The 23,523-nt window shown below is 39.8% G+C and overlaps 1 protein-coding gene across 1 annotated transcript in view; it reads left to right on the forward strand.

Annotated features, from left to right (window-relative positions):
• The first annotated feature begins 293 nt into the window (after positions 1-293).
• Positions 294-23,523, forward strand: part of LOC308523117 (putative coiled-coil domain-containing protein 144C) — a 69,857-nt gene continuing 46,627 nt past the window's right edge. Inside the window, exons 1-5 of the mRNA XM_081096795.1 lie at positions 294-451; positions 2,053-2,419; positions 2,537-3,156; positions 7,252-7,428; positions 7,538-7,698. Coding sequence (XP_080952921.1) covers positions 2,146-2,419; positions 2,537-3,156; positions 7,252-7,428; positions 7,538-7,698 — 1,232 coding nt within the window. The 5' untranslated portion in view covers positions 294-451; positions 2,053-2,145. The remainder of the gene's footprint in view (positions 452-2,052; positions 2,420-2,536; positions 3,157-7,251; positions 7,429-7,537; positions 7,699-23,523) is intronic.

Here is a 23,523-nt window from a genome sequence, read left to right on the forward strand (position 1 = left end):
GGCTGACTACACAGCATACAAGCTTTTGTTCAAAGATCGACCCCATGTGAAGTAATTCATGCCAGCTCGGTGTGGTGCCTGCCCAGATTTCTGTTTGCGTGTTCTGCTTGTGAAGCTAATTGGGTCATGCTCTGAAGCCCCCCACTGAGTGTGTTGGTTCTGGGGCCTCTTGGGAGGGACTCTCTTGCAAGTCAATGTCAGTCTCTGCCTGTGATTTCCCCTGGGCTACCTGTGTGGAGCTACAAAGCGATCCAGTTTGTGACTGCCTCTGCTGGGCCTGGGTGCACCTGGAAGGGGCCAAGCTGCACAGCAATGCTTCCTTCTACCAGCACCAAGCCCATGGGGCAGCTGAGCAAAAAGCCCAAGTCACTCCGAGATCCACCTCCACCTACCAGCTTTCTGTTGGGGTCAGTCACTGAAAGAGCTCCTGTTGGTATGTGAGTTGCATGAGGTAAGTGAGTCATCAGGTAGGTGCAAGTGGTGTTTACCTGATTGATACAGATTTAAACTGGGCTTCATTTCTGGGTGTGAGGCCACTCAGCACAAGTCCCAGGGTATACAAATGCCAGTTATCACCCACCGGGGACCTGTGGACCTTTCTGGTAGGGTGGGGCCAGCAGAATTCATCAGGCCCCAAGTATCAAGATTTGGCTGTGTGAAGAGAGGGCTTGGCACTAGAAAGGTGACCTCAATTAGACCAGCAAGGGAATAAAATTTCCCAACCCAAAGTCACACAACTCAGTCTCTGACACCTCCTCAGTCTATCTCAACCTTCTTTTTTAAAAAATATATTTTATTGATTTTTCACAGAGAGGAAGGGAGAGAGATAGAGAGTTAGAAACATCAATGAGAGAGAAACATTGATCAGCTGCCTGCTGCACATCTCCTACTGGGGATATGCCCGCAACCCAGGTACATGCCCTTGACCAGAATTGAACCTGGGACCTTTCAGTCCTCAGGCCGACGCTCTATCCACTGAGCAAAACCGGTTTCAGCTATCTCAACCTTCTTAAGAGATCTTCATGAAAGTGTACACCATGGGCCCAGGCAGCTGGCTCCTTTGTACTGTGTAGCTCCACAGGGTTGGGGACAAGGATTCAGGATGATGGGCTAGTACATCTCCCAGGCTGACGCCAGAAGGAAGGGAGGACTTGACCCAAGGGTGATGGTATCTGTGGGCATTGTGGGAGAGCGACTCAGCACAGGGAGGGCACCCAGAGGCCATAAAGCTCTCTCCCAGAGCCACATAAAGCAGTCTCTCCTCACGTGACTCCCAGTCTGCTCTGAACCACCCTTTCTTCATAGGCCCAGGGTGAGTGGTGGGAATGATACTCATGTGCTGACCCTTTAAAAGGACTCCTGGGATTCTAGGAGACTCCCACCTCTACCTGAAGGACAATCGGATGTCATGTATGCTACTCTTCTCAGCTCTGGTTCTCAGGGCTTGGACCCCAGAGTGGGGTTGAGACCACATGCTCCTCAGGGGACCATTGCACTGAGACATGCCTCTGCATTCTCAACCACCACAAGTGGATGTGGGGGCCTACCTTTAGAATCTCTGTCCTTCCTGCCAGTGTAGCTCAGGCTTCTTCTGTAGATCCTTGGTTATAAGACGAATGTTCACCTAGTGTTCATGTTGGTAGTTATGTAATTTACTTGTCATTCCAATTTGGCCCAGTGAGGAGGTGACTTAACTTTTGCCTCTTTGCCTCCATCTTGGAGCACCCCTAAAAAATTCTGAAATGCACTGCAAGGACTCAATATTCAGGATATGGTGAGGTGAAATATTTTAAGTGAGGAAGGAAGCTTTGTAATGTTAAAACTCAGCTGGTAATTTATTTTTGATAGATTTAACATCTAATGAATTATTTAACTCCAACAGCATCAAAATTAGGTTCATATTTTTATTTGTATTTAGGCCAAGGCAAGTTATTTTTTTACTTCTTAGTTTCAATCCTGTGATTTGGGAGTAGCTAATCATAGATTAAGAATCCTAACAGTTAAATTTTAATTATATTCTAACTTATCTTTGTCCATACTTGATTACTCAAGGATAAAGTTATTTCAAAAACATGTATCCTGACAGCAAAGACATCTGAAAATCAAAGCAAGCAAATTCACCTTCCACCTTTGCATCTAGAAAAAATGTCTCAGGAATCAGAAATGAATAGGGCATGTGACAAAGAAGATACATCTGTATATTCAGGACACCCTTCTGTGCAAAAGGAGGAGGAAATAGGCATCAAACAAGGCACGTTAGAGCAGAGGAAGAACTTACAACTTTCCAAAGATGAGTCAAAGCAGAAGTCACCTGAATTTTCTGTAAAATTCAAAATGACGGAGTGCCCTGAGGAAGAGCCACTACGTGATAACTCTAAAGAAGGAGCAAGCTTAAGACAAAGGCCTTCTAATTTGACAGGTAAAATGCTTGATTGTGAGGGGAAAGATGCATTTGGAAAGTTTGTCTCTGCAGCATTACAAACATTTCCTGAAGGAGAAGAAACCTCTCTCAAAATTGTTTCTCCATCTCAAGCAGACCCTGGGTCCCCAGCAGACTCTCCCTCATCATCATCATCTGAGCTTCGTTTAAGAGAAAAGGAATTACACTCTGAAAATGATCACAAATCTGACGTTGAACACGTTTTAAACAAAAATGAGATTTTTTATAATGATACAGAAAATAAAAAAGAAAGACACGCAGTAGTTACATCTGAAGTGAGAGAAGACCAAGAGTTTGCTATGCAGATGACAAAAAATATGAACCCAAATACCACGGATTGGAAATTAGGCATCGGACCTACACCTCAGTCTAGTGATCCGAAAAGCCACCTTGAATTGCAGTATCCCTGCTGCAATGAAATCAGACTCATCATTGAAAGAAAAAGCCACGATATGTCTGCTGATACAAATACTTATAAGGAAATAAAGCCAGATCAAGACTTGTTCCAGAAGCCATTATGTGCAGATCATTGCCGTGCTAATTATTGTAAAAGCATGGACTCTAAATTAAAAGATGAGAGTTCCTCTGCACTGCACAATGACAGAACACCTGGAGTATATGTAAATGAAGAATTACAAAAGGTTAAAAATAAAGTAGACATCTTAAAAGCAGAACACCTGGCGTGGAAAAGAGAGAAAATTCAACTTCAAAAAGAGGTAGAACTTCATTTTCTGCTACTCTGTTTTTTCTCTTTATCAATTCTCTTATCCATTCTGAAAAAAGTTTGTGTGTAAAATTAGGTTGTCTAAATATATAATTGTAAATATAAATAGATTCAGTCAACTAAGTAATAGGATTTTAAGAAAACGTTCTCAGGTTTGTTCTTAGATCTTTCTGTCAGTCTTCCCTATGAATTGGGAAACTAATTTAGCTATGTATTATGTCATCTTCTGAACCAGTGAAAGTATAAAGGAAATTGTTTAAAAAATGTAATAAGCACTAGGGTTGTTTTATTTCTTAAGTTCATTGGCTTAAATATAATTTACATCCCGTATCCTGGCCAGTGTGGCTCAGTATTTGAGCATTGATCCATGAACCAAGAGGCTCCTGATTGAATTCAGGGTCAGGGCACATGCCTGTGTTGTGGCTGGATCTGCAGTAGAGTGTGTGCAGGAGACAGCCGATCTATGTTTCTATGTCATCGATGTTTCTCTCTCTCTCTCTCTCTCCCTCTCTCTCTAAAATTAATTTTTAAAATACCCATAAATAGCGTCCCAGAAACAATAAAAGTGAAGGAAACTATGACTGACAGAAGGGATATAAACAAATATCCCCAACCAAACTCATCTATTTTTGTGCTATAGTGTGTGCAGTCTTCTATGGCTTACTGAAAGAAAACCTTAGAATTTAGAATTCTAATATGATCACATCAAGATATTTTTATTTTATTTTACTTTTCAGTTACAGTTTACATTCAATATTATTTTGTATTAGTTTCATATGTATAGGATTGTGGTTAGATAATCATATACTGTATAACATAGTCACCCCAATATTTCAAGTACCCACCTGCATTGTATATCATCATTGGAATATTATTTAGATATTTTAATAACAAACATATGTACTTTCATATATATATTTTTATCATCACTCTCAAATGTGTTTGTTGAGTCAAACCTTCACATTATATTGTTTAATAAAGTATGATGGTGCCATAAAAAAAACAAAAACTTACCATTTGTGACAGCATGGATGGACCTAGAGGGCATTATGCTAAGTGAAATAAATCAAACAGAGAAAGATAAGTCCCAACTGATTGCACTTATATGTGGAATGTAAAGAGCAAAAAGCAAAATAAATGAACTAAGAAATTTAAAAGATATTCATAGATAACAGACAGATTTGACTGACGGATGCCAGAGGGAATGGGTTGGTAGGTTGAGTCAAAAGTAGGGTCAACAAGTACAAACTGGTAGTTATAGAAAAGTCACAGGGATGTCAAGTACAGCATAGAGAATATAGTCAACCATCTATATATATAAAAGGCTAAGTGACTGACCATACATCCATCTGAAAGTTCCACTGACCCACCTGCTGGTACATATGACACACACTGGCAACTTAAAAATAAACATTGACTCGTGCATGGGTGATACATATAAAGCTCTCTCTGGCACCAATGAAACTTCAATTTCTAGACTCGATATAAAGAGTGAAGTTGCTAAAACCATTAAAAAGGCTCATTATTGATGAATGCACCATGGCATCCAGTCATGCTAGAAACACCATAGATAGATTACTAAGAGAAATTATTAATTTGAATGTTGCATTTGGTGGAAAAGTTCTCCTTGGAGGGGATTTTCGACAATATCTCAGTGTTTTGCTGCATGCTATGCCATCGGCTATAGTACAAATGAGCTTAAAGTACTGTACTGTTTGGAGATGTTTCAGACAGTTGTCCCTTAAAACAAATATGAGATCAGAGGATTCTGCTTATAGTAAATTGTTAGTAAAACTTGGAGATGGCAAACTAGATAGCAGTTTTCATTTAGGAATGGATATTATTGAAATACCACGTGAAATGATTTGTAACGGATCTATTATTGAAGCTAGCTTTGAAAATAGTATATCTATAGGTAATACTAAAAATATAGCTAAATGTGTGATTCTTTGTCCTAAAAGTAAGCATGTTCATAAATTAAATGAAGAAATTTTGGATAGACTCAATGGAGATTTTCACACTTACTTGAGTGATGAATCTACTGATTCAATGGATGATGCCGGGAAGGCATATTTTCCCATTGCATTTCTTAATAGTACTACTCCTTTGGGAATGTCATGTCATAAATTAAAATTGAAATTAGGTGCAATTATCATGCTATTGAGGAATCTTAATAGTAAATGGGGTCTTTGTAATGGTACTAGATTTATTATCACAAGATTGCGACCTAACATAATTAAAGCTGAAGTATTAACAGATGCTGTGAAAGGAGAGGTTGCTCTGATTCTAAGAATTGATTGTCCCTGTCTGACACTGGCCTCCTATTTAAATTAATTTGAAGAGAGTTTCCCGTGATGCCAGCATTTGTGATGACTATTGATAAATCACAAGGACAAACTCTAGACAGAGTAGGAATATTCCTACCTGAACCCGTTTTCGGACATGGTCAGTTACATGTTGCTGTCTCTCGAGGTAAAAGAGCATGTGACATTAAAGTTGTAAATATTTTATCACAAGGGAAATTAGTCAAGAACTCTGAAAATGTTTTTACCTTTAATGTAGTATTCAGGGAGATATAGAATAAGTTTAATCAATTTATCAGTCATTGTTTTTATCAATGTTTTTATATCATGTCTTTGTTGTTATACCATGTTGTTATTGTTTATTTAGTAATCAATTCAAATGTTATTTTCATATGCATCTAATTTCCTTTCATCTCTGACACTTCTATAGAGAGAAAGGGTGACCAGCAATATTAAAATATTTCTTTTAGTTAATTTCCTTTCCATGTGCACAAATCCATGCATCAGCCCACTAGTATTGTAAAAAGTGTGAATGGTGTCAGATGGATATTGAAATACCAGGGGGATCACTTTGTAAAGTATCTGATTGTCTAACCACTATGCGGCACAACGGAGAGTAATACAAATAATGTTGAATGTGAACTGCAATGTAAAGATTAAAAAAATATAAAAAGAGATAGAACACCTTCCAAAACTAAAATCATGGCAATTATCATTTTGACATATATATATATATATATATATATATATATATATATATGTATGTCACATCAATTATTTGCAATAAAATCAATATTTTTCTCTATTGAAGATTAAGTTTTGAGGTTCATTGACTTTTAAAATGGAAAAAGCTTGAGATATGATGCTCTTTTATAAGAAAATGTGGATGAGCCCTCTCATTACACTAAGGCATTAAATTACTTTTCAAAAGTCATACTTAATTTACCTGATTAATTTGACAAAATTTTCTGTTTACTTATCTGATTGAGCACTATACAATTATATCTTTTCTTTTGGTGCCATAAAATGCTAGGAATTGCATCCTTACCAAGTTTGGACAGTTCATTTAATCTTGGTTTTATTTCCATTATTAGTAACTATGGGGCTAAAGTAAGTAGATGACTACTTGTATATCCTCTAGCTATAAGATTTTATAGTGATCGTATTGCTCATTTTCCAGAATTGAACTTTAACCACCAATCCATTGGTTTCACTCTGCTCCAGTGCTGTGGTAAACTGTGGTTCATATATTTTATGAATACCACCACTTGTTTGAAGCCCTCAAAGATCTTAAAGGAAAAAGAATTGTAAAAGACAATGGGGAAAGGAATAGCTTAGTGCAGACCCAGGAAAGCTTCCTATTTGTTACTGAAGCACGATTTCACATCCTCTAAATCTGGTGGGTAATGCAAGATCCAGGTTTGAAAGACAGAAGAGGACACATTTTGCATCTTTGTCCTTTTATTTCTCTGTCTCTGCTAGATAAATGGGGTGGGGGTGGGTAAGGAGAATGTTAGGTAACAAAGTGTGGGTGTGATGTGAATAGGAGCACAAAATTAAGAAAGCCCTATTAGAAATCTTGAAAAAGTCATCTTCTTTACTGACACAAATGAAGTAGAATTGACAACAATTTCAATGACCTTTAATAATAAACTTCAACACACAAAATATTTTTATTGGTTCAAGTCATAGCAATTTCATTAATTTCATAAAATTACAGGAAACACAGCCTTTTTAATGAATAACATAATCACAATATCCTTAATATTAAACTTTCAACAAAGGTTAAAGAAAAGAAGTGGCAAAAAAGCAGCAAAAGGGAAGTGTCAAGAAACATGGATGATCGTGCTGATAAGGACAGTGGCGGTATTGGACTGAGTCAGCAGAGCAACAATGAACACACTGATAACCAGCAGCCAAGTGATAAAATTAATGAAAACACAGTCATTTTCATGAATAAGGTAATAACAAAGCCAAATAATAAAAGCCAAATGATAGAATTAATGAAAACACAGTCTTTTTAATGAGCGAGATGATAACAATATCCCTAATATCAATCTTTCATCAAAGGTTGAAGAAAAAAAGGATCAGAAAAGCAGTAAAAGGGAAGTGTCGGGAAACATGGATGAGGGTGCTGATGACACTGGCAGTGGTGGATTGAGTCAGCAGAACAACAGTGAACAAACTGATAAGCAGCAGGTTTCTACTATGGAGAATGAAGAGTCTGACAGGTAAGCCTACAGCAGTACTTAACAGTAGGTAATTATTCTTTTCGTATAAAAAAATTCCAACTTGAGCTAATATTACTGATTGATTTTATATTTTTACTAGAGAGAGTGAACCTTGATTGGTAATTAGAAAAATGCAAATCAACAAACAATGAGATACCATTTTTAGAACTCATAATGATAACTATTTTATTAAAGAAAATAAAAACCAGAATTGGCATGTGGGAGGAAAAGGCATTCTTGTGCACTATTGGGAGGTGAAATCGGTGCATCTTCTTTTGAAGGGTAATTGAGTTTCAAAATTTCAAGTATGTCATTCTTTTATCCCAATAGCTTCACTTTCAGAACTAGATCCTACAAGAAAACATGACTTGTATGAACACACATGTATACATTCTAAGGACATAAATTATATATTATTATGTATATCAAGCATATAGTTGGTCATTATATGTATTATTTATATATATATAAAAGCCTAAGCAACCAAATGACTGAATGGCCAGATGACTGATCGACAGGAGCTCTTCCTGGTGGTCAGTGAGCTCCCACAGCGGGAGCACTGTTCAGCTGTCTGACCTGTCCCAGCAGCCACCAGCTGATGGACCTGCACTGTTGGCACAATCCTGACAGTGACACTGGCCTCCTGGAAGTCGGCCTCGAGCACCACGGCCACTTCCCCTCCATGCAAGCTTGGCAAGGAAAAAAGATATACTAGTGAAAGCAGCTGTCAGGTGGCTCCCAACAACTGGTGCGAATGTCAGCAGGATGGATACGGATCCCAGGCCAGCAAGGGCACCTCACTGTCCACCCAGAGGGCTGATCACTGATGGCATCCCAGCCCCCCCTCCCCCCGCAGCAATCCCCTTGGAAGGGGCGCCAGGTGCAGGGCTCATGGCTGGCCACCACCGCTGCAGCTGTGCGAGCCTCTCCTGATTGGGACTGACTGGGCAGGTGCAGCTGGGCCTGGATGAGCAGGAGCAGCAGGCAGGAGGCAGGCAGCATTGGACTGCCAGTTTCGGCCCGATCCCAAGGCCACGCCAAGGGACCCCACCGGTGCACGATTCTGTGCACTGGGCCTCTAGTATATATATAAAATGTGACATAGATGTTAAAGATATATCATATACACATATGCATTAAGGATATTTATATAAATGTTACAAATATACATATGTATGTTAAGGATATTTATTACAACATTGCATACCAAAAAGTTGAAGATAGTATAAATAGCTCTCTATAAGGAAATACTTTGTTATACCCATAAAATAATGTAGTATGCAGCCACTGGAAAAAAAAATGAGGGTAGTTCTGGTCTACAGTGTACTGATTGTTAGACAATTGAAGTGTATTTATTTTTTTATTTTTTTTACATTTTTTCCTCTTTATTAATTAAGATATTATAAATGTGTCCTTATCCCCCCAATGTCCCCTCATCCCCCAATCCTGTCCTCACCCTCACCCTTGTTGTCCACATCCATCACTCATGCTCATATGCATGCATACAAGTCCTTTGGTTGATCTTTCACCCTCACCCCCACCCTCCCCTACCTTCCCTCTGAGTTTTGAGCATCTGATCGATGCTTCTCTGTCTCTACATCTGTGTTTGTTCATCGGTTTATGTTTTTCATTATAATCCACAAATGAGTGAGAGCATGTGATATTTATCTTTCTCTGACTGACTTATTGCACTTAGCATAATGCTCTCCAGCTCCATCCATGCTATTGCAAATGGTAAGATTTCCTTCCTCTTTACAGCAGCATAGTATTCCATTGTGTAGATGTGCCAAAGGTTTTTAATCCATTCATCTGCTGATGGGCACTTAGGCTGATTCCAAATCTTAGCTATGGTAAATTGTGCTGCTATGAACATAGAGATGCATATATCCTTTCTGATTGGTGTTTCTGGTTTCTTGGGATATATTCCTAGAAGTCGGGTCACTGGGTCAAATGGAAGTTCCATTTTTAGATTTTTGAGGAAACTCCATACTGTTCTCCACAGTGGCATCCCCACCAGCAGTGAACAAGGGTTCCTCTTTCTTCGAATCCTCGCAGCATTTGTCATTTGTTGATTTGTTGGTGATAGCCATTCTGACAGGTGTGAGGTGGTACCTCACTGTCGTTTTTATTTGCATCTCTCACATGATTAGTGACTTTAAGCATGTTTTCATATGTCTCTCAGCCTTATGTCTGTCCTCTTTCAAAAAGTATCTATTTAGGTCTGTTGCCCATTATTTTATTGGGTTGTTTATCTTCCTTTAGTTAAGTTGTATGAGTTCCCTGTAAATGTTCGAGATTAAACCTTTATCAGAGATATCATTGGCGAATATGTTCTCCCATGCAGTGGGTTTTCTTGTTGTTTTGCTGATGGTTTCTTTTGCTGTGCAGAACCTTTTTATTTTGATATATATAGTCCCATTTGTTCATTTTCTCTTTAGTTTCCATTGCCCTAGGAGCTGTGTCAGTGAAGAAATTCCTTCGGCATATATCTGAGATTTTGCTACCTGTGGATTCCTCTAATATTTTTATGGTTTCCCATCTTACATTTAAGTCCTTTATCCATTTTGAGTTTATTTTTGTGTATGGTGTAAGTTGGTGGTCTAGTTTCATTTTTTTGCATGTGTCTGACCAAATTTCCCAACACTATTTATTGAAGAGGCTGTCTTGACTCCATTGTATGTTCTTGCCTCCTTTGTCAAATAATAATTGAGCATAGTGGTTTGGGTCGATTTCTGGGATCTCTGTTCTATTTCATTGGTCTATATGTATATTCTTGTGCCAGTGCCAGGCAGTGTTGAGAACAGTGGATTTGTAATACAGCTTGATATCTGGTATTGAAATCCCTCTTACTTTGTTTTTCTTTCTCAGGATCACAGCAGCTATTCGTTTCTTTTTTCTTTTTTTATTCCAGATGAATTTTTGGAGAGTTCTGTCTAGATCTGTTAAATATGCTCTCGGTATTTTAATGGGGAGTGCATTTAATCTATAGATTGCTTTGGGTAGTATGGACATTTTGATGATGTTGATTCTAGCAATCTATGAACACGGTATGTTCTTCCATCTGTCTATGTCTTCCTCTATCTCTTTTTTCAAAGTCCTGTAGTTTTCTGAGTAGAGATCTTTTACCTCCTTAGTTAAGTTTATTCGTAGGTATCTTAATTTTTTGGTGCAATGGTAAATGAGTTTTTTTAAAATTACTTTTTCTGTAAGTTCACTATTGGCATAATAAAAATGCCATCGATTTCTTAGCATTGATTTTGTATACTGAAACATAGCCAAATTCATTTATTCATTCTAATATTTTTTTGATGGAGTCCTTAGGGTTTTCTAAGTACAGTATCATGTCATCTGGGAATTATGACAATGTTCTTCTTCTTTTCCAATTAGGATGCCTTTTATTTCTTCTCCTTGTCTGATCTCTTTGGCTAGCACTTCTAGTACTATGTAGAACAGGAGTGGTAAAAGTGGGCATCCTGTCTTGTTACTGTTCTTAAGGGAAACGGTTTTAGTTTTTGCCCATTGAGTATAATGTTAGCTGTAGGTTTGGCATATAAGGCTTTTATAATTTTGAGGTGTGATCCCTCTATTCCCACTTTGCTGAGCATTTTTAAAAATATATTTTATTGATTTTTTACAGAGAAGAAGGGAGAGGGATAGAGAGTTAGAAACATCGATGATGAGAGAGAAACATCCATCAGCTGCCTCCTGCACACCCCCTGCTGGGGATGTGCCCGCAACCAAGGTTCATGCCCTTGACTGGAATCAAACCTAGGACCTTTCAGTCTGCAGGCCGACACTCTATCCACTGAGCCAATCCGGTTAGGGCTTTGCTGAGTGTTTTTATCAGAAAAGGCTGTTGGACTTTGTCAAATACCTTTTCTGCATCCATCGATATGATTATGTGATTTTTGCTTCTCAATTTGTTTATGTGATGTATCACGTTTATTGATTTACGGATATTTACCAGCCTTGCATTCCTGGAATAAATCCCACTTGGTCATGGTGTATGATCTTTCTAATGTAATGCTGGATCCAGTTTATTAGAATTTTGTTGAGTATATGAGCATCTATGTTCATCAGGGATATTGGCCTATAATTTGCTTTCTTTGTGGTGTCCCTTTCTGGTTTTGGGATTAGGGTAATGCTGGCTTCATAGAAAGAGCTTGGAAGTGTGCCTTCCTCTTGAACTTTTTGGAATAGTCTGAGAAGGATTGGCTTTGGTTCTTCTTTGAATGTTTGGTAAAACTCCCCTGTGAAGCCATCTGGTTCAGGGCTTTTGTTTGCTGGAAGCTTTTTGATTAGTTTCAATTTCATCAGTAGTTATTGGCCTATTCAGGTTTTTTGATTCTTCCTGGTTGAGTTTTGGAAGCTTGTATTTTTCTAGGAATGTGTCCATTTCGTCGAGGTTGTCCAGTTTGTTGGAGTAGAGTTGTTCATTGTATTTTTTGACAATACTTTGTATATCAGTAGGGTCAGTTGTTACTTCACCTCTTTCATTTCTGATTTTATTTGGGTCCTCTCTCTTTGCTTCTTGGTGAGCCTGGTTAGAGGTTCATCAATCTTGTTAATCCTTTCAAAGAACCAGCTTTTGGTTTCATTGATCTTTTGTATTGTGGGTTTTTTTTGTTTGTTTGTTTGTTTGTTTGTTTGTTGTTGTGGTTGTTTTTTTTTTTGTCTCTATGTTTTTTTCTTTCTCCTCTGCTCTTTATTATTTCCTTCCTTCTGGATACTGTGGGCTTTTCTTGTTGCTCTCTTTCTAACTCCTTGAGTTGTAGAATGAGATAATTTATTATCAGTTTTTCTTTGTTGTTTTTTTTTGGGGGGGGGGGGGTTCGGCCTGTAGAGCTATGAACTTCCGTATGAGGACTGCTTTAAATGTGTCCCATAGATTTTGGATTGTTGTGTTTTCATTGTCATTTGTTTCCAGGATGCTTTTTATTTCTTCTTTGATCTCTCTGGTGACCCAGTCATTGTTTAATAGCATGCTATTTAGCCTCCAAGTGTTAGATTTCTTTTTCAATGTTTTTATTGTGGTTGATTTCTAATTTTATGTCCCCTCCACCCTGTTCCCACCTCACCCTCTGCCCTTACCCTCCCCCCACTGTCCTCATCCATAGGTGTATGATTTCTGTCCAGTCTCTTCCCACACCCCCCACACCCCTTTCCACCCGAGAATAGTCAGTCCACTCCCTTTCTATGCCCCTGATTCTGTTATATTCGCCAGTTTATTCTGTTCATCAGATTATTTATTTATGAGAAGATGCTTGTTATAATTTCTATTCTCTTGAATTTGAAGAGACTTTTCCTGTTTCCTAATATATAGTCTATCTTTGAAAATGCCCCATGTGCACTGTAGAAGAATGTAGCTTTGGGGTGAAATATTCTGAATATGTCAATTAAGTCCATCTGATCTAGTGAGTCATTTAGGATTGATTTTTCTTTGCTGATTTTTTGTTTAGAGGACTATCCAGTGGTGTCAGTGGGGTATTAAAGTCCCCTACTATGACTGTATTGCTATCGATCTCTCCCTTGATATCTTCCAGGAGTTGTTTTATGTTTTTGGGTGCTCCTATATTGGGTGCATATATGTTTACCAGAGTTATATCTTTTTGTTGAATTGCTCCCTTTAGCATTATGTAGTGGCCTTCCTTATATCTTGTTATGGCCTTTATTTTGAGGTCTGTATTGTCAGATATAAGTATCGCAACCCAGCTTTTTTCTTATTTCCATTTGCCTGAAAATTTTTTTTCCATCCCTTCACTCTCACTCTGTGTGAATCCTTTGTTCTGAGGTGGGTCTCTTGCAGACAGCAAATATATGGGTCATGTTTTCTAATCCATTCAGCTACCCTGTGTCTTTTTATTGGAGCATTTAATTCATTTACATTTAATGTTATTATTGAAAAGTACTTGTTTGTGGTCATTTTTATCCTTCTTTTTAAAAAAATTAAATCTTTATTGTTCAGATTATTACAGTTGTTCCTCTTTTTTCTCCCCATAGCTCCCCTCCACCCTGTTCCCACCTCACCCTCTGCCCTTACCCTCCCCCCACTGTCCTCATCCATAGGTGTATGATTTCTGTCCAGTCTCTTCCCACACCCCCCACACCCCTTTCCACCCGAGAATAGTCAGTCCACTCCCTTTCTATGCCCCTGATTCTGTTATATTCGCCAGTTTATTCTGTTCATCAGATTATTTATTTACTTGATTTTAAGATTCACTTGTTGATAGATGTATATTTGTTATTAATAATTTGTATCTTTACATTTTTCTTCTTCTTCCTCTTCTTAAAGGATACCTTTCAGCATTTCATATAATACTGGTTTGGTGGTGATGAACTCCTTTAGCTTTTTCTTATCTGTGAAGCTCTTTATCTGACCTTCAATTCTGAATGATAGCTTTGCTGGGTAAAGTAGTCTAGGTTGTAGGTTCTTTTTAAAAATACATATATTTTATTGATTTTTTACAGAGAGGAAGGGAGAGAGATAGAGAGTTAGAAACATCAATGAGAGAGAAACATCGATCAGCTGCCTCCTGCACATCTCCTAATGGGGATGTGCCCACAACCAAGGTACATGCCCTTGACCGGAATCGAACCTGGGACCTTTCAGTTTGCAGGCCGACACTCTATCCACTGAGCCAAACCAGTTTCAGCTAGGTTGTAGGTTCTTGCTATTCACCACTTTGAATATTTCTTGCCACTCCCTTCTGGACTGCATAGTTTCTGTTGAGAAATCAGCTGACAGTCATATGGTAACTCCCTTGTACGTAACTGAGTTTTTTCTCTTGGTGCTTTTAAGATTCTTTGTCTTTTGCTCTTGGCATTTTAATTATGATGTGTCTTGGTGTGGTCCTCGTTGGATTCCTCTTGTTTGGGGTTCTCTGCGCTTCCTGGACTTGTAAGTCTATTTCTTTCACCAGGTAGGGGAAATTTTCTGTCATGATTTTTTCTAATAGGTTTTCACTATCTTGCTCTCTCTCTTCTTCTGGTACCCCCATAATTCTGATGTTGGTACGCTTGAAGTTGTCCCAGAGGCTCCTTACACTATCTTCATATTTTTGGATTCTTTTTTCTTTTTGTTTTTCCAGTTGGGTGTTTTTGCTTCTTCGTATTTCTAAACTTTTACTTAATTCTTGCGATCCTCTAGTCTGCTGTTGGAACTCTGTATAATATTCTTTGATTCAGTCAAGTATGCTTAATTTCCAGTTGGTCCTTGTTCATATCCTCGAGAGTCTCACTAGATTTCTTGAGGGTCTCACTAAATTTATCAGCGGTTTCTAGAAAATTCTTGAAAAACCTTATAAATGTGGTTTTGAACTCTATATCCAGTAGTTTGCTTTCCTCTATTTCTGTCATTTGTGACCTGTTTCTTTGTCTCCACATTTTTTATACTTCCCTGTGTTGATAGAGTGGCTTTCTGTGCTAGGTGTCCTATGGGGCCCAGTGGCTCAGCCTCCCCAATTACCTGAGGTGGACACTCTTGGTGCACTCCTTTGTGGGCTTTGTGCACAGTCTTGTTGTAGTTAAGCCTTGATTGTTGTAGGTATCACTGGGAGGAATTGACCTCCAGGCCAATTGGCTTTGAGAATCAGCTGTGTCTGCAGTGGGAGAACTTCTGTGCTGGAGACTCCCTTCTGGGGAAGGACTTGCTTCAGTGGGGCTTTGGTGCTCACTGAGTCTGCCCCTGGAGTGTGTCCCTTATGGATCTGAGGAGTTGTAATCTGGATGGTCCCACTCTGACCACTGGGTGCAGTGGCTCTTGGATCTCTAAGGAGGTGCTAATTTAGCTTTTGCCTGAGGCTACCCAGCAGGAGCTATGGAGATAGCTGAAGATTCCTCTTCTGTGTTTGGGATTTGGAGGTGCCCAGATGAGGCCCAGCTGTGAAGCAATGCAAGCTGCTGTGGGGCCTTGGGCCTTCTTTTGGAAGTTCTGGGACTCTCTGACCCAGCTGCAGTTTGTTAGGTAATTTTCAGATTGCAAAGGGCCAGGCCTTTCATATGCAAAAGCCTCTGCTAACAGCTTGGGTGGGCCGGGGTCTCAGGGAAGCAACAAGGCAGAGCAAACAGCTATGGCTGAAACTCAGTCCTACCCAAGAGGCCCTGTGTCTCAGTGTCCCAGTAAGGTAATCGCTGCAAGCACCTCTGAGAGAAAGCTGCCCTCGAGTTCCCCCCGCTGCCAAACAGTCCAGTTTCTCCCCGTATGAGTCTGGGTCCCCAGAGACTCGCCCGGAACTGGAGTTCAGAGCAGTAGGAAGCTTGAGACTCCTTCCGGATTGAAAAAGACAACTGTGTCCTCAGTTGCCAACCCTTTCCATGTGCGCCTCTGTACCTCTGCACTTTATTTCCGCACCTCCTCTGAGTCTCAGTGTGCTTTTCTCTTTCCTTCTAGTTGTAGAGTTTCCACTCAGCCAGCCTTCTTGTGATTCTGGATGATGTCCTTTTTGTCTTTTAGTTGTATTTTTTATTTTGTTGTGGGAGGCATCAATTTCCCGTGTTTACCTATGCCGCCATCTTGGTTTCTCGTTATTTTTATTCTTAATGTTTGTGCTTCTTCTTGTCTTTTTTTCTTCTTTTTACAGCAGTCCCTTTAGGATTGGTAGTAATAAACTCTCTTAGCCTTTTTTTTTTTTTTGTCTGTGAAGCTCCTGATTCCACCTTCAATTTTGAATGATAGCCTGGCTGGGTATAGTGTTCTTGGATTCATTCCCTTGCTCTGCATCACTTTGTATATTTCATTCCATTCCCTTCTTGCCTGGTGTGTTTCTGTTGAGAAGTCAGCTGATATTCTAATAGGAGATCCCTTGTAGGTAACTTTCTGTCTTTCTCTGGCAGCCTTTAAGGTTCTTACTTTGTCGTTGGTGTTTGCGAATTTAATTGTGATGGGTCTTGATGTTGGTCTTTTGGGGTTCATCTTGTTTAGCACTCTATGTTCTTCTTGGACTTGTGTAGCTTTTTTCTTGCCAGTATCAGGGAAGTTTTCTGTCATTATTTCTTCAGACAGGTTTTCTATTCCTTGCTTCTCCTCCTCTCCTTCTGGTACCCCTACTAAGCAAATGTTGTTTCATTTTGCATTGTCCCAAAGCTCCCTTAGGCTCTCCTCTTGCTTTTTAAGTTTTTTTCCAGTTGCTCCTGTGTTTGTGTGTTTTTTCCTACCTTGTCTTCTAATTCACTGATGTGGTCCTCAGCCTCTTCTAGTCTGCTTTTTAAGCCTTCCATTGTGTTCTTTATTGCAGCTATGTCGTTCTTCATTTCCTCTTGGTTCCTTTTCATGTTGGTGACATTCTCATTCAGCTCCTTATGATTCTCATTGAGTTGTGTGTATTTGTCATCCAGCCATTTGAGCATCCTTATAACCATTATTCAGAATTCTTTCTCTCATAAGTTAGTAGCCTCAATTTCATTTAACTCATTTTCTAGTGATTCTTATTTTTCTTTCCTTTGTGGGTTGCTTTTTTGTCTTCCCATGTTTTGCTGTAATGTTTTAATTGTAGCTCAGATTGCTTTGCTACCCAGCTTCTTTTGGGTATGGTGCTACTGGTGTGACCTCTCAGGCCTCCTGGGCTTGGTAGTCTAGTGTAGCTCCCTACTTGAGCTATTTGGGTTCTCTTGATGGAGGCCTGTGAGCTGGAAATGCACAACTGAGGTGTCTAGAAGTCAGCAGCTGTGGAGGGAGTGTTCCAGTTTTTGCTGTCTTATGCCCTTGGTTGAAATCACGTGTGCCCAGCAGGGACTCACAGTGGCACCCAGGAACCACCTATTGGGGTGTTGGGGCTCAGGAGGCCTCTGTTCTGGCAAGGCATGACTATGGTGTCCAAAGTTCTGTAGTTGTGGGGTGGGCAGACTCGGCTTTTGCTGCTGCCTTCATGGTTGGGTACATGTGATCCCAGCGGCACTTCACAGAGGCACCTGTGGTGTGTTTGCCAGCAGGGTGTATTGACACACTCTGAAGGGCCCCGGCACTGAAGCCACTGGATTGCAGTGTCTGTGGGCAGGTATCCCAGAAGAGGGGATTCAGTGTTTCTACAGCCCAGCAGTGCACCCCTGTTTGTTTAAATGTGTGTCCAGCAGGGCTCACAGCGGGGCCCCAGGGCTGCCTGTGGAGCAGTGGTCTTGGGAGAACTGCACGCTGGAAAAGCATGCAACTGTAGTGTCCAGAGATCTGCATCTGTGGGGTGGGGAAACTCAATTTTTGCTGATGCTCCTGTGGTGGATAGGTGCGTGTTCCCAGTGGTGGCACACAGGAGCACCCGCCCTGAGTTTGCTAAGACAGGCACACTGAAGCACTCTGAAGGGCCCTAGCATGCTTAATCGAGGCATCTTTGGGCAGGTATCCAGGATGGTTGAATTCAGATTTCTACTGCCCCGGGGAGTGAGTCCCTATTTGTCCAAAATCGGACCCAGCGGAGGCTCACTGAGGCTTCCCAAAGTGCCCTGTGGATAGGTGGGCTCAGGGGGAATGAGCAACTGTGGCAGTGCATCTGCCAGAGGTGCTGACCTCTGATGCACTCTGAGGGGCCCTGGCACTGAGGGGCCCTGGTACTGAGAGGCCCTGGCGCTAAAGTTGGGCAGCTGGGTGTGTGGGCAGTTATTCAGGCAGAGGGAATTCAGAATTTCTATTGGGGGGCAGTGTGCCTGTGTCTGTACAAAATCACATCCAGCTGGGGCTCACAACGACTCCTAAGAGAAGTTTGTGGAGTGGTGTGCCTTGGAGACCTGCTCACTGGAGATGCATGAATGCGATGTTGGAGGTCTGCCACTGGGGAGGGGGAAGCTGCACTTACTGCTGCAGGCGCAGTGCTCCTTTAGAGGTGGAGATCCCAGGGTCTGTGAGTCTGCGGGTATGGCAGCAGGATTTTGGCTGGAGTGGCTGCAGGTCACAGGCAGTGTCCAAGGCCTATCTGGGTGGTGGTGCTGATGAGTTCCTAGAAGAGGCCACTCTCCCTTTCAAGATGGTCTCGGCTCCCAGTCCAAGTCCTGCAGTCTGGGGAGTGCCCGCAGCGGTGGTAGTCTCTCCCTGTCCCAGAGAGCCTGGTCTGCCAGCCTCGGCTTCTCCTGCCAGATTTAACTGTCCCTCCCTCACTCACACACATACCACACACATCCACACACTCTCCTTTCATACCCTCACTCACTCACTTCCTATCCCTCACCTCCATCCTGCCAGCCACCATCTTTTTCTTCACTCCTGTTATTCCTGTTTTTCTGAAGTGTACTTAAAGTATTGGGTTTAATGTCATGTCTTAGACAAATTTTGTGAGGATACTTTTAATACCTGCTCAGTTATGATAGGAAATTATATGCTACACTGTCACTCTACTTTGTTTCCATCTAAATTACTAGCTACTAGCTTTTTGTGCTTGTCCCTAATTCCTGAGTGTTCAAATATTGGACCCTCAAATTAATCTGAAAGCCCAGGGATTTCACAAGGCAATTTGTCCCATATCTTATATACAAATTTCAGAAGATTGAGTAAAAGCTATTAAGCACATCAAGGGATTAATCTGCTAGATCAGGAGTTGACAAACCTTTTTGGTAAAGGGCCAGACACTCAGTATTGTGGGCTTCATGAACCATCGGGTCTCTGAAATCTGTCATAGACACTAGATAAACCAAGGTGCTCCTAATGTCGTGAATCTTTTTGAAAGGTACCATGAGTGCATACCTTTATCCTTCTTTTTTAAAGAGAATACATTTCAGTATGTACCTCACCCAATTTTTCAACAGGGACTGCATATTACAAAATTTACAAAAATTCAGTTTATAAAGTAAGAATATTACATGCATGTTTCCCCCTTTATTTCTATTACACAATTTTAATATGATTGATTACAGTGTACTTTGTACATTTGAGTAGTATATTCTAGAGTTGGATGATTTTCATCTAGAAAGGAATCCTTCTGTCATCTTTGTAAGCATGAGAAACATGATAATAAGGTTAGTGAATATTATATATCTAGAAAAAATCATGGCATCTTTTAGGTGTATAATTTTGTGAATTTATTATCTAACACTAGACTGGCATGTTTTACACCATATAGTGCCACAGGTGCGTAATTAAAAAACTTTCAAGTATTACATATTACAAAAATACTTCATAGTCACTGTGGAAGGATTGAAAGCTACAGCTAAACATGAAGCAGATGAGATCATCCAGGGCTGTGCCATTTAGCTACAAAGTCCTGAAAAGAATGATCTATTCTCATTGATTCTAATTTCCCTTCCATGCACTCTTGAGCCCACTCTAGTAATTTTCAGTCCCACCTCATCTCCAAAATTGTTTTCTGCAAGGTTAGTACTTTTTTCCCTCTAATAAATCTAGACATAATGTTTTAGACCAGGTTTTACATAACCTATCAGCAATATTTGACCCAATGGAAAACTGTCTCTTTTTTCATTTGTCTCTTAGAACTTTGAGTTTTCAGTGGGGAGGGGGAACATAATCACCTGGATTCCTCCTTGCCTTTCCTAGTCTGTCCTTAGTCTGGTTTCTCCTCATTTCCCTCCTTTTACACATGCAAGTGTCCCAGGATTCAGGCTTTGATCTTTTTTCTCATGACTTTTACTACCTTGTATATACTAATGATCTTCAAATTTATATCTCCAGACCAAACCTCTCTCCTCAATGCCAGACCTATATATCAAATTCCCTACTTGGTATCTTTTTTTTTTAATAGCCATTGGGTGTTCCAGACATAAGATCTCCAAAATTGAATCAATAGATCTTCTTTCTCACACTCGCCCTTCATGTGGTCTTTCTTGTTTGAGTTAATGACAGCTCTTCCAATTGCTCTGCCAAAAACTTGGGTTCAAACTCAACTCCTATCTTTCTCTTTATCTTAAACCTCACATCAAATCTGTCAGCAACTCTTGTCAGGTTATCTTCAAATTAAAGAGAGACCCCAATGTCCAATGTAAGGGACTAATTCAGGCAAGGAGGTGTCCCAAAGCCAAAAGTCTGTTATATATAATAAAGTAGGTTTTCTGAATGTGTATGTGAAAAAACTGACAAATTAGTTTACCTGCTTTTACTTTTGTAGACAACGTTTGTTTAAAATTAAGTGTGTATGAAAAGTTTAGTTTCACAGAAAAATTTTCTATAGCTATTATTGCTTATGTACTTACCATAGTTTAGAGACTGTGATAAGTAAGCAATCTAAATTAAAATAAACATTTTTCCAAAAATACACTTTAGTTATATTTAACTAAAAAATAAACAATATTCTTAAAAACAAAACAAAATTTAAATTTTATAAGAACAGAAGAAAGTTTTCCTATATAATCATCTTTGGATGATGATATATCCAGCCACTCCCATTGTGGTGTGACGTTAATGTTCGATGTTGAGGCCCTTGCTTTAGGTAATCCTGCCTTGAAAAACCTGTCAAGTTTAGTTTGAACTTTTGAAGTCTGCTGTTTTTTATAATTAACTCCCTAATATTTCAAAAATGGGTGTAATAGAGCTGCATTTCATTATCTGATGAATTGCCAATAAGTGTTATTAGATCGTGGAGATGAGATCCAAGCACTGATAACTTTATGTTTGGGGCATGCTGTTTCTTCTTCCTCCTTATCTTCACTCCCACCCTCATCTTCCCAGGTCATCACCTCATCTGCTATTTCACTTTCAGCCAGTGTGGTACCCAGGGTCACCTTCATCTTCTTCTAACCACTGTAATCATCTTCCTCAGCTACTTGTCCGCCAATATTCTGTGTTGTCCCACAGTAATGAGTAACCTCTACACCTTCTAAATGCAAGTCTCTCTTCATTGTCAAGCCAATTCTTCCAACCAGTTTCCAATGTTTGCACTTTCACTTCTTTTCATGCTGCATCAACATTTAAAAATTGCTGATTTTAAATGGTAACTCTTTAAAACGGTAAGTTTTGTAAGATACGCTGTCCAGTTGTATGTTCATCATTACCTTCTGTCTGCAATACAACCACTACTTCCTCTAAAAAATTTTGCGGTATATTCATTTAGTTGCCAGAATTATCCCCCAGGTCCATGGGCTGGATACGTGATGTATTTTTTTGGCAAAAACATACATCTAAATTTGCCATCCTCTGAACTGAAAGTATTTTTAGATGGATGAGCAAGAGCATTGTCTAAATGCAATGAACATTTTGCATCCTCTGGTGGTATTCCAAGCTCTTCGCCTTGAAACTTTCTGACTGCAGGTGAAAATGCTTTCAAAATCCACTCTTGCAAAATGTCTGAGTTGAGCCATGCCTTTTTAGAGTTGCCATACAAAGCAGGCAGATGACGCATTCTGTTTTTTAAAACTCCAGGTTTATGAGTTCTGCCAGTGATTGCAGGTGTCAGTTTACTAGGACATGACCTATCTGTGTGGGCACACAGCAGTGCCAAGATCCTGTCCTTGCTGGCTTTTCTTCCCGTGTCGGTTTCCGCTATTTGCAGGCTGGTGTGTTTTCAGGCACAGAAGCCGGAACAAACCACTTTTGTCAGCATTGTAAACCTGAGGCTGTAGTGACATTGAGTTAATTTATATGTTCTGTTAATTTTTGCCTAAATGGTTCAGACTCTTCTGTTGGAGCACTTAAATTTTCACCGTAAATTCATTTTCTCATAATTTCGTGCCTTTTGTGAGAGCACCCAAGCCACCCATCACTTGCTTTGAATGGTGTGTTCATATGATTTGCAAACTAAACTGCTGCAGATTTCAGTTCAGCTGCCTGCACCGGGCCCACAGGAACGCTGTTGTGCGCACACTTCAACAATGCTTCCTCAACTGAAGTGTCACCAGCCCATTCATTTGCTTTCTGGTGCCAATTTCATCAGTTTCCCATGTTTTCTGTGATTGGTGTTTACCCTGTACCACATATTAACATATTTTTTATTGTGTCTTTGTTTTGTTGTTAACCCTCACTCAAGGATATTTTTTCCATTGATTTTTTAGAGAGAGTGGAAGTTAGGGAGGGAGAGACAGAAACCTCCATGTGAGAGAAGCACCTCTAGTGGACCAGGGCTGGGGATGGAACCTGCAACCCAGTTATGTGCCCTTGATCAGGAATTGAATCTGTGGTCCTTTTGGTGTGCAGGCAAATGCTCTCACCACTTAGCCACAATGTCCAGGGTCATCTTTGTTACTTTTTAATGTCAAATACAGTTTGCTTTTTTTATGCCATGTTGCTGACACGGATGAACACACCTACTCCTGACTCTTCTAATTTGCAATTTAGCGTTAAATTAAGTCCTTTCCTTTTGTTTATATTTTAAGGTGAGGGTTGGAATGATGTGTTTAATACATAATTTTAAATTTATAGTGAATAGGTCTAATAATGCATGCATTCACCAGTCACCAAGAATAAGCAAATGCACACGGCTGGGGCACAGCTCAGTGCACATGGGAATGGCGGCTGGCACATGTTAAAACTGCTGCAGACAGTCACTCTACTCACCAACAGAACCAATTACCCATGCACCACGTGGTGTGATTTTGTCCTAATCATTTGCTGAACATTGTTTAGGAACGATGATTCTTGGATTTAAATATGTAGACTATAGTTGCCGATAAGTAATACGTATTTATGTTGGTGAAATTACTACAGTGGTTTTACAACATATGGCTTTTTGAAAACATTTGTTAAAAGTAACTGTGAATTAATAAAAAAAAAAAAACACCTGTTGAGTATAAGCAAATTTTGGTTAAAAGCATTTTCAAATTAATGGGTTGTTAATTTTCACATATGACATACAGACCAGAAGTATTATCCATTAAACCTAAAGTCTGTTAATTCAAGGTCCACAAACTTAAGAGGTGACTGTATATCAAAATTCAATCATATCTTCCAGGCCCAGGTCAGCA

Source organism: Myotis nattereri, assembly GCF_964212035.1.
Source record: "Myotis nattereri genome assembly, chromosome: 1".
In the NCBI taxonomy this organism is placed as follows: domain Eukaryota; kingdom Metazoa; phylum Chordata; class Mammalia; order Chiroptera; family Vespertilionidae; genus Myotis; species Myotis nattereri.